This window comes from Centruroides vittatus, unplaced genomic scaffold (genome assembly GCF_030686945.1).
Source record: "Centruroides vittatus isolate TY-2023 unplaced genomic scaffold, ASM3068694v2 contig_120, whole genome shotgun sequence".
NCBI classification, from domain to species: domain Eukaryota; kingdom Metazoa; phylum Arthropoda; class Arachnida; order Scorpiones; family Buthidae; genus Centruroides; species Centruroides vittatus.
In genome coordinates, this window is record NW_027120768.1 from 771,187 (window position 1) to 783,656 (window position 12,470).

Below are 12,470 nucleotides of genomic sequence, written 5' to 3' on the forward strand. Positions count from 1 at the left end.
AGCTTGAAACCGTGCGACATACTCGGTTACTGCGAAACTGTCACACTTAATAGCGCGAAGCCTATTTTATTGCGTGTTATATCCATTAAAATTACTTTCACCCTCACTTTAGCGTGAAATATCACAAATAAATATGAATATTAAATAAATATTCAGCTTAAGAATAATAGCTTTGCGTATCAGGTCCCTATCAAGTGATATATTTTTAGTAATTGAAAGCTTCACAGTTCAATTGAAGATAAAATTAGGCATGTTTATATAAATATATGATTTTAAATTGAAGAATGCCATAAATAGATACTGATGGGTTAAGGGCAAAGACCCGAGACAGAAATACCTATAGTGGGACTTCAGGAGGAATTTTTACGTCCATTGAAACAATGAAAAAAATTACATTTTAAGCACATTTTTGCTACTTCTAAGCCTTTTATACATTCAAATTTATGGTAAAAGAATTTGCCACAAATCAAGAATGGTATCTTTTTCATATAATTGTTTAAAATCCGAAGAAAAATTCGCTATGAAATATGGCTTAAATTTTCGCCAACGAGTCGACTTCGTTAACGAAATTTGAATATCGTCCGCTTACAATACAAGAATATACCACAGTAAAGGCGAGATTACTTTCATTTTTCTCGAAGGATTTCACTATCGCCTCCGCAAAGAAGAGGTTGAAAGCACCTTTGTTGAAGGAAGTGGATTCTAAAAAGGAAACATGTCTTACCTGATAATGCCTCTTGGCTGGAATTGTGTCCTTGACCATCCGTCGGTCGAAGTAACCACAGTAGCAGCACACATTGCCACATTGCCATATTGAACGCCTGTGGGGTCATCGAGATCAAGATTTCTCCTCCATAATCGCCAAACGGAGGGAGACAGGTGGAAAACATAGACTCCGCCGGTCAATGACATTTACCTCTACCTGTGATTGGTTGACGGCTTGTTGTGGGAAATGTTGCCAAGCGCGACCTTGACCTTTAATCATTGTCATAAGGGCCTAACTAGCGATTCCCAATTTGATTTTCCACCTTGTACTTTTAATTACTTAACGTTCTTTTCACACATTTACTTCAAATTTTCTTCTCTGCTCTTCGTGTTTCATCTTCTTCAAAATCGGAAACGGACAGACGGGCTCGAAAAGTGTTTCTCTTATGTTTATCTACATCATTAATCGCTTTATATTCTATACGCTTCCTAGTTTCTCATCTATGTGCTTTATTTAGCACGCCGTTTTAATATTGAATAGACTTTGTTCCATTGTCTTGTAATATCTGTTTCATTAATTATTAATTAATTTTAATATGTTCTATTTACTCATCCTTTCATATTTTCTCTTGCCACTTGGCTTTCTTATAGATCAATTCACTTACTTTCCTGTTTGTTGAACGATTCCTGTTCTTAAACGTACGGTACCCAGTGGCGTAGCGAGAGGGGTGCAAGGGAGTCTATCATGCACCGGGTGCCGCTCGCAGAGGGACGCCCAAATGGTCTCCAAGACAAACTATATGTGTTTCTGGGGGGAGGGGCGCCAATAAAGTGTCGTGCCCCTGGCGCCAGTTATGTTCACTACGCCACTGACGCTACCTGGAGCATATAAAAAAAACAAAGAACAGTTAACCGACTTACGGGCTACCTTTACTCCGTTGCATTGTTTTGCTTAATTTTTTTTCTATTCGCTTAACCATTTATTTCCTGCTCTTCTCTGTGTTAGTAATTAATTTATCTTAGTATAAAGAATTGTTTTTCTTTGTTTGTTTCCTTCCCTTTATGAGTAACAATTCCTATTTGTACTTCTAATTATATAATTGGACTAATTGGTTAAGTTTTGTTTATACGCTCTTTTAGTCACTTCACGTGTTTATTTTCTTATTCTCATGCTTCTATGTGCTTTTTATTAATTATTTTCTCACGACTTTAGTCTCTTTATCATTAAGTCAATGCTTGCTGGTTCCCAATTTGACATTTTAAATCAGAACAAATTACGAATTTTACTTGGAAATTCGTTTTAGAAACTGAAAAAAAAGTAAAGTTTCCTAGGTCTATTAATCATATTATACATATTTTTTGTTTAATTTCCTGTACAAAAAACCGCTAAAGTACCGCACATCCGTTCGCTTTTTTGCGAGTCAATGAACCAAGTTTTTTTCAATTTAAAAAAGTGTTTTGCAATTTGTATAAACATCCATAACGTATTCATGCAAAATGAGATTTTATTAATAAAATGGGTCAATAACCTCTATAATGTAGTAAAATTGGTAAAAATTTCGAGGTATCCCTCAAGTATTATGTGCTCATTATGTTTGGGAAGCTGAACTTGGAAGTACTGTGTGAGCTTCCCAGTTTGGTATGCTCATTATGGGTTTAAAATTCGGAAAGAAACTTCGACTTTCCGTTATGGGTTAAAAACAAATGTTAAGAGCTGTAATTCGTGATGTCATTTAGGCTACTACTCGGAACTAAACGGTTGGATGAACTTATATAAGTTCAAATATAGTTTGGGCCTCTTATTTTCTTCGATCACGAGATTAATCTATTTGAAAAAGAAAAAAAAATCCCTTAGCTGAGGGTATGAAGGTGAAAAATGTAGACAAAGGCCCAACGGATCTACAGATTTATTTAATCTACTTTCCTCTAAGTATAGCTCGAGGGTTTTCGAATAAATATAAACAGGTTTAGGGGGCTCAAAACAAAAAGTAACCTATTTCCATATTACTGTAAGTACTTTTAACTCGTCTGGGAAATTCCAATAAGGAAGGGCATTTACCTCGTTTGTTGGGAAAGTTCGTTTTTTAAGGTAACTCCCTGATTGCATAATTCGAGACGGGCGAGTACGATAGGGATTTTTCTTTATATTTAGGGAGTAGGACATTTTCTGTGAAATTTGTAATGTGGGGATTTTTCCTCGAAAATAACCCTAAAATTCCTTGTTTAAAAATTCAATTTCCTGATCGAGTTTATCCCTATTGCAAAGCTCGGGACTTCACACAAATTACGGATCGTTTGATTGCAGTGTTACTTCTATTTTTAATTATGAAGTTAGAAAAGCTCAGAGATTTTATAAAGGGAAATTTTAACTTCTATTTTTTTCCCCCAAATTATCTGATTCGTTCGTGATTTGGACGTCAAGCGAAATCTGGGTCATTCTTCCGACCCATATTTGTGACGATTTGTGTCAAACACACACAGTTCCGTTCGCCACAACCACACATCGACCAAGGAATTAGGCCTTATAGGGCCCCATGTATAACTGTTAACATGTAAGTAAACATTTTTAATTAATTAATTTAGCACTTCTACCATTTATATTACACAACTTAATAATTACATCAGCATGCGAGCTTTGTCTTTGAAGGAAAGTTTCGAGCTGATTACTGTCTAATTTTCCTATTATTTATAGTACATACTTAGACTCCTAATTAGCATATTTAACACTTGCCTAATTATGCCCAGTGGTACTTATAGTGGTTCTCTATATATTGGCATGGATATAAGACTTTGTCTGTTCTAATCCTAAAAACTTGTCTAATCATGTTTTGTGGACCCACCTGTATAGTGGTTCCTGGTCTGATGCTGTATTTTTGGATGGTCATCCTTGTGTAATGCTAAATCCTTACATATGACGGTCTTATATAATGGTTTGCTCATGCATAATACTGCTTACTACTGCGTTTTCGTGTAATCAAATTTTATCTTATGCAGCAATTATTTGTTGCAGTTCCTTATCTAATTTAAATACGTCAAGAGAGTCGCAAAAAGTACATTGTACAGGATAGAGGGAGGGGTCGAGACATTGTCTACGTATGCTTTTTTTAGTGTGTTTTAGCGAATTTGTTTTTGTAAACTCTACGTATGCTTTTTTTAGTGTGTTTTAGCGAATTTGTTTTTGTAATCCTATTTACTAATCACGTGAATAGTATTTACAGAACTTTTTAGTCATTTCTTAAATGTCAGGGGGTCCGTGGACTATTGTACGAATTTGATCAAAGGGAGGAATGTTTGCTAGAAGTACAGTACATTACTGTACAGAACAAGGAAAGAGGGGGGGTTTGCTGGAAGTATCTCACAGTACACAACGGGAAGAGGGGGGGTGCTAAAAAACTGTACACGCAGTTATTGGAACTTTATCTGTTATTTTTATCCTTATTACATTCGAAATAATAGAATACAACATAATTCAGTAACGTTCAAGGCCATCAAACCTGTAGATTTGTGATGTTCAAGAACTGACAAGAATACTTAATAATTGGAACATTACGGGTTAAAAACGAGGAAGACAAACACAATACTGTATTTTCTTACTATTTTTACTATTTTTTCTTTTTTTAAGTAAAATAATAAATTTTCTCTTCAATTTTTAAAAATATTCTCTACTTTTCTGCCACATTCTTTCGGGGCACGTAACTTACATAACTTATTTTCTTAGAGTTTTGTTGACCCCCACGACTCCTTCTCACTAATTCTATAGAGGGTGATTAGAGCCAAGTAAATAAACCGTTTCAGTGCGTTAACAAATCGAGATTAAATTGAAAGATTAATTGGCACTGATGCACTTCAGATAAGCAAAGTCCATAATAGGATCCGGGTTAACTTTTGACACTTGTATAGTTTATTTGCAGATTTATTTAAATTGATTTTGTTGCAAAATAAAAGTTTGCTGATGATGATTTGCTACTTGATAAGCTCGAATTGCCGATTTGCCTGGAGGGATTCGTTTTGGGTCACGAGAGAGGTAGAGATGGTTAGCGATGAATATCACTCGATTTGCTTTTTTTTAATTAAATATTTCGCAATTTTTAGCTTATCGCGAAGAATATTACTTAAAAACGAATTACTATCAACAAAACAATCTATTTTTCTACTTTTAAGCGCTGTATTCTTAACGAGGCGCGCAATCTTGAGGTCTATTGTTCAGTTTTGGACACTCAACGCGCTATAAAATAACATTTTGTAGCCCGAATGATTACTTGTAACATAGATGGAAACTTGCTCCTACGATTTTCTTAAAAAGTGGCTAAAATTCGGTAAATTTAGGGGAAATAACCGTTTAAACTTCACGTATCGAGATTCGGGAATAAAGCGCTTCCAATGGGGACAAGTTATATTTTGCGGATGGTTCGTGCGTAGGATTATTTATAACCTAGCTGCTGTACTCATTTTATGTAGATTTTAAAATATTCTTGAAGGTCAAGTCCAGAGAAATGCCTTTTCTGTTCTGAGTCCTCTTTTTTTAGGTATGTTTGATGGGCGGAAAATCAGATAATAGATTTTGTAGTGCAACTGTTACGGTCAACGACTGATTTCTTTCTTTACCTAGTTTCTTCGATTTACATAAAGAAAGAACAACAAAAAACAATTTAATTGACGAGTAGAACAGAAAAACAAAGAATAGTTTAAGATAATAGAAAGGGAAATTTATAAATCAACCGTTTCTTCCTGTTTTTAAGAAATTGGGCAGATTAATTTACGTTTTAATCTTAAATTTACCCGTAAATAAAGCTAAATTACTAATTTTCTATAAGAATTTCTGCTTTTTTTTTATTTTATAGGAGAAAAGAATGGAACCTCCTCGTACTTTTTCTATTTTTATTGTTTTCTCAGGGAAGATTGCAACATACAAGTGAGTAAACTGTGTAATTTCTCTTGACCAAATCTTTATTTTGAGCCCATCTTCACTTTTAACTGATTATCATCTCTGATTTTCCTCTTGAAGATCGGCGGAACCGGGTATTAAACACCATGTTACGACCGTTTCAAAGTTCGTATCAGTGTAGGACACCCGATGGTTTACCTGGTGTTTGCAGCGTAGTTACTCAGTGCATATACCTGATTTTTGATCTGAATAAACTCCGTCAGTCTGTCTGTTTCAGGCCTTTTTCTATGCCTGGAGTTTGCTGTCCAGTTATTCGGGTGAGTAAACACTAAAACCAACCGTTTTAAACTGACCAACTCACACCCCGTACGATTTTTTTACAGGACGTGACTTCGACGGTTGCTACTGCAACTACTACTGATAAATTGGATCCAATTACTACTACGACCATTACTTATGATAATTTTACGTCTAGTTTACCCTCTACTACAGTTATCTGGCCTACTGACGTTGAGACTACTTCAACTACTGTAACTTCTACTGACGCGACCACTGAAGCTGTAAATGAAACCTTAAGCGATTTGTCATTGTTTAAACAACCCATTATCGCCGAGTCGACTAGAGGTAATTATAAGGATGTATTATGTAAATTACTGCGTAAAAAATAATATTACAATGAAGTACAGTACATTAGAACAAATACAATAAAATAGAACTAAGGTGTAGTAAATACAATGGAAGTATCTACAATACACAAAGCAGTATGCAGTAATGTATCGTAAAATACAGTAAATGTTATGAAAAAATTTACTGTACGAAGTGTTTTTCAGTGATTTTTAATGTAAACAATAGTTTTATACTGTAAAATACAGTAAAATACACTAATATATTTTATTGAAAAATTACGTATTATATGACAATACAGCATAACTGTAGAAAAGTTATTGTTTACACTGTAAAAATAGATTAAAATACTTACAGTACAGTATAAAACACTGTAAATACCTTACACTGTTTTATACTGTATTCTAAATACTATAAAAATCTTCGATTACAGTATAAAGTTTGAATGTATTTTATATTTTAGCATTTTTACAGCGTAAATATATTACTATTGTGTTTTATACTGTACTTGAATGTATTTTATTCCATTCTCATACCGTAAACAATACCTTTCTTGTAATTTTATTTATTTATTCTATTTTACGAAAATAATTCGTATATTTAGGTTGTGGGCATTCTGGAAGGGATGGACGAATCGTAGGTGGGTTCGAATCCGAAGCTGGTAATTGGCCTTGGATGGTAATTATTCTTAACAAATATTATTTTTATTTTTATTATATGAAGTTTTAATATTCCTAAATATTGCTGCATCGTTACGACAATCGATGAGATGTATACGAGATTTACAGACTCTATAAAAAGGGAGTCAAAAGGCCCGTTTCCCACGTCATTCACATATGTAAGGGACTCAAAATAAGACGAGATTTAGATTTGTAAGACCTAAATTATAACGTATGAAGGGCCCTTCGTTCTCCACTAAGCTGTAACCTGGTAGAGTGAGGTCTCTGTGTTTAGTTTACGTATAGATCAGGCCCTATCTCTTGCAAATGATTCATTTCATTGCATGTTTTGTGTATTTAAAAAAAAACAAACCTGCATTTATTGTCAAATTTGATTATTTAACTTTGTATTGTTTGTAATATGCTATAAATTAGGCCCCAGCAAGGTAAGTGACCCGGGACATTCGAAAGGCCCTGATCATGAAATACAATTTATGTACTGTACAGTATTATAAAATTAACATTGTTTTACATTTCTATTTAAAATTCTCGTTCGAATTGTTGTAGGGCCTACCGAATTATTTTTATACCAGTATAGGCTACTATTACATATATGAGACAATTAACCGTATGTAATTTATAGGCCTCACAAACTAATATACACGTAGATCTTTAACTGTAGGGGTTTAATATTTAAAATAATGCCAAACCTCGATATAGAGCACCCCTAAACAAGGCTATTTTTGACGGAAGAGGCCGATTTAAGAATTATGTCTATTAATGAGGCCTAAATACTGTACAAGTTCGAATTTAGGAATTTGTGATCGTCGAATCACGGGACTTCCAAACTCGTAAGCTGTGCTTAGGCCTCATTATTATACATAATTCTTATTATTTGAAATTCTTCAATTTAGCGCCAGACTCGATTTAGAGCAAACTTCGGAGGCCAACAGTGGCGCTAAATCGAAGTATCTTTAAACAATAAGAATTACGTCTAGTATCGAAGTCTAAACCGAGTTTGAAGTTGAGATTTTGAAAGTCGTGTGATTTGATGATCCACAATGCACTTAACGCAAGACAACGCAACACATGGGCGATTTACCATGTGAGGATCCCTGGTGGGCTTTCTATGGGAAATAACCCATGGTCCCTAATTAGGCGTTAGACACGAGAGGAAAACCTGGAAAACACTCGGCCAATTGGTGAGGCATAAACCCGCCACCTTTAGTGTTCAGTGGTTTTATCCACACGGCTAGGGCCTTTCTAATCATGCTCATTTTGGGTTCGGCTTGGTATATTTGCAGGAAGCCGGGAGGTAAGCAATGGCGTAGCTAGCATGGGTGACACCCGGTGCGGATATCGTGGTGTCACCCTTTTTAACTCTTTTATAAAACACTGTTGAATTGTAATATCTTCGCACTCGAGCAACTTGAATGCTATATTGAATATGCGATGTCGCGACGTATAAGTTTAGATTTATAGAATAAATCACAGTAAGATTTTCAGCTGGTGTGAGCTCTCGTGGCTTCTCCTCATAGCGAAGAAACTCATGGGAGGCGAGCCGTTGACTTTTTTTTTTTAGGTACAGGCCTACCGGGTGTCACCCCTACACGGGTGACCCCCGGGGCGGGCCGCCCCCACCAACCTCCCACCCACCCCCTCTAGCTACGCCTATGGAGGTAAGGATGGGGCTCCGACATGTGCAATACAGATTGGCCCCGAAAAATTTCCATGGACGTCGCAAGGATTCGAAACTGGGTCCTCAAGGGCGGTAGGCCGATGCCTTAACCGTCGACCGTCGCGTTATATCGAGATTTGACTATATTTCTTTGAATGCTCTCAACATATTATTGAAATTTTTTTATGGTTATTGAAACAATTTTTAAATATTTTATGTTGAAATGTTACTTTGTTGTTTTATACTAGTGTATTTAAAAAAATAAAATATGCAAATTTTTAATCTAGATATTAATATTTTATACTGTACATTGCACAGGCTGCTATATACCTTATAACTCATCGTGGTAGGGAATATTGGTGCGGTGGTACCTTAATTGACAATCGTCACGTGGTTACAGCAGCTCACTGCTTGGTGCATAAGAGTGGACGAAAGTAAGTGTAAATTATGTAAATTTTTAAAGTATGTTTTTGGTGTATTTTTACATAAATCATTGCTTATTTGTTGTAGATATCACCCACGCTCTATAATTGTCAGGTTAGCCGCTCATAGGATATACAATCACTACGATAGGAAGAATACTGTAGACGTTTACGTAACAAAAACTATACCTCATGCTAAGTTTATGAGGCATGGATTCTATAATGACATAGGAATTATCCAATTAGCATCCGAAGTTAAATACAATATAGATATATCTCCAGTTTGCTTGCCCTCTATGAAAATGGCGGACAACAATTTAGAAGGATATATGGCTACCGTTTTGGGATGGGGAGTGATATCTTATGGTGAGTTCTTAATGGAGGATTTGGAGAGGTTTAAATATCAAGCACGCGTGTAATTTTACGAAAATTTTAAGGTGGAAGAAACGCAGAAACATTGCAGCAAGTGTCCGTTCCAATCTGGAATAATGTGGACTGTCAAAAGAGGTATGTGCAGAAAATTACAAAAGGTATGTTATGTGCGGGTTACCACGAAGGACTTAAGGATGCTTGCCAGGTTAGTTTCTAATTTATTTAAATGGTATTAGCATTTAAATCGTGTTTAAAATTCTTAAAAATCGTGTCTGGTCTCAGGGAGATTCTGGAGGTCCTCTGATGGTTCCAAACAACAGTAGGAGATGGATACTAGTCGGAATCGTGTCTTTTGGTAGTAAATGTGGAGAAAAGGAACAGCCCGGTGTATATACTAGAGTTACAAACTACTTAGATTGGATTCACGAAGTTACTAGAGCTTAAAACTGTGTGATGATATTTGAATGCCTTGTTGTAAGAGGTGATCTAAAATGCCATTGTATAACTTTGAGCGCACAAAAGTTACGTGTTCATTGCCTCTTAGTGCCTCGAGTGCAATAACAATAAAGGCCAAAATGTTGACATTAACTGAATTTCAAGTAACATTTATTTATAATAAAACAATGAATTTCTTCTTTGAAGCATCTACTCTACCAAAGTCAACAGTGTGGATATGAAGATTCAAGACTGAAAAGACTTATGAAAATGCTTTACTTATATCTTTAGGATAATTATAATTTTTTATATAAAATTATATATTAACAGAAAGCCAAAAATCTAATACTTACATGTTTTATCAATTTTTTTTTAATAGTTTATTTGCAATATGGCCTCAATTCAGTCTTGTATAAAGTTTTAAATAAAATAATTTATAAATAAGTATATTTTTTTCTTTGCCTTTCGTTCAATAAAACAGAAAAATTACTTTAAAATTTCAAAAAATACAAAGGTGCAAAGTAATAACCCTTTTATTCAGATGATTTTTTTAAAAGTAGTTTATAAACAAGAAATTCTTTGGTGAAATTTCAAAATTATAGAACTTGTTTTAGTGAATAACCTATGTAAACATACTTTTATTTATTATTTTAAAGAATTAATTATATTTTTATACAAAAATAAACTTTTAAACTCGTTTATACAGATATATATTTATATATGTATGTATGTATATATAGCTGTTGTATATGATGTGCTGTACATTTTCAATATACAAATTCATAATTTTGACCAGTAGCTATTCATTCGTGTTGGTACGGTAAGTTCGTTCATCTCTTCTCACACTTTTTCTCGACTTCTTTGTAATAATTTAATCCTCAATACTTGTATTTTGACTCACATTCATAAAATTCCTGCCTCTCATTTTGGCACACAAAGTGTTTTAATCTTCTCAAACTATCGTCCATGCTGTCCTTCGAACTGTGCTGTTTATACATGAAAAATTATAATTTTTGCATTAGCTGATGTTTTGCAATATCCAATCTTTGAACACCGATATCCTCGTACAAACTCCTGGCATATTTGGTTCTGCACAACCGATTCCCCACGATATAATCCCAGCTAGGAACCATCTTCCATCTTCTCCTTGCATCTGTAGTGGACCACCAGAATCTCCCTAAAAAAAAAAAAAAAAGAAGAAGAATGTAGTGATTATGTACAAGAACAATTAAGATTTTAGAAATTTACTTCAGAAAATCCTTGGCGTAAGGATTTCAAAGATACCAGATAGTGGATAATGGATATAATAGATATAATTTTGTTAATTTTTTTCGAGGAACAGATATTGCAATACAGTTATAAAATTCTGTGATTATCCAAGTAGGTCCGTAGATACATCCAAATTTTCAATTTATATTCTTTAATTCTATTAGAAGAAATGAGATCGTGCAACATGTAATAACCATGTGATTTTTAACAGTGGTAAAACAATAATAATGTGATGGCTGACACAATATATTCTGGGAGATCCGGATCGACTCAGGTGTTTTCATGGGTCGCCCTCATGAGCGCTGTTCCTCACCATTTCTTTCTCCCATTGTGAACGGCCGCCAGTGACCCAGTGGATGAAACCATCGAACACTGGTTCCATTGTTATTCAATATAAAATCAAACCTCGATATAGCGCATCTATAAATAACGCCACCTTTGACGTCCGAGGCGGTTAAGGCGACAGAATACCGCTGTGGGGATCCGGGATCGAATGCGGGCAGTCTTCTAGGAATTTTCATTGATATATGGGATCCAATCTTCACCTCGTCGGCCTCCATTGTGGATCTGGTCGAACCTACGATGGGTATGAAAAAAGGCCCACAGGGCAGGGGAAAAATAATAATAGGAGTTTGAAAGTCGCCATGAATTTATATTGGAAGTTTGAAAGTCACGTAGTTGGGTAATTGTTGTCACCCAACCACGTGACTTTCAAACTCTCAAGTTCAAAGACTGGCCATGTGGAGTTTTCTTGGTTTTATTCATGTGTGCTACACCAAAAGAGCCAGTTTCCGATAGAAAGTCCTCGCGGGAGATGCCTTTCCTTGGCAGTTTGCCCATGTGTTGGGGTGCCTTATATCATGAAACCAAATAAACCAAACGTATTGTGGATCTATCAAACGAATGGCAGATATAAAAAGAGGCTCTCAATGTCAACAGGACTGAGAATATCACTTTATTATTGTTATATCAATATTGTTTCTCTGTTCATGTGATGTGACTATTGCACGTCAATTGATAGTTGTGATAGCCTATTACACGTATTGATTAACCAACAGGTTCATTGAAAATTTAATTTAAAAATATGATCTTGTTTAAAATGAGTATCATTAATGAGGATCTCGAAAAGTCGAGGAAGTTTAGTAATTTTATTTCTTAAATCTTCATCTGTTTTCTAAAGAATGGCACTGTGTCGTATTTCAAATTATAGGCCTATATTCCGTTTAAAATCCTTATTGACAATACCTGACAAGAGTCTCTTCCTCCATCTTCAAACCCCGCACACATAAAAATTTCAGGTATATATTCGTGTCTACCCGCTTTCAAAAACATATTTTTACATTTTTCATTACTTATGACAGGAACCTGAACTTCTTGAAGAATGGAGGGCAATACACCACCTAAAATTAGTAAATTATAAT

General features: G+C 34.9%; 2 protein-coding genes across 2 annotated transcripts in view; one reads left to right on the plus strand and one right to left on the minus strand.

Moving 5' to 3' along the window:
- Positions 1-12,470, minus strand: part of LOC136984089 (transmembrane protease serine 9-like) — a 29,291-nt gene that overhangs the window by 2,182 nt on the left and 14,639 nt on the right. Inside the window, exons 7-10 of the mRNA XM_067281017.1 lie at positions 12,295-12,449; positions 10,804-10,957; positions 2,765-2,901; positions 725-893 (exon numbers count right to left, since the gene is read on the minus strand). Coding sequence (XP_067137118.1) covers positions 725-893; positions 2,765-2,901; positions 10,804-10,957; positions 12,295-12,449 — 615 coding nt within the window. The remainder of the gene's footprint in view (positions 1-724; positions 894-2,764; positions 2,902-10,803; positions 10,958-12,294; positions 12,450-12,470) is intronic.
- On the plus strand, positions 6,812-10,169 carry LOC136984538 (proclotting enzyme-like). Its single transcript, XM_067281565.1, has 5 exons — positions 6,812-6,892; positions 8,870-8,985; positions 9,062-9,339; positions 9,411-9,550; positions 9,628-10,169. Exons 1-5 carry the CDS (start codon positions 6,890-6,892, stop codon positions 9,787-9,789), a joined length of 699 nt encoding a protein of 232 aa, XP_067137666.1. The 5' UTR covers positions 6,812-6,889; the 3' UTR covers positions 9,790-10,169.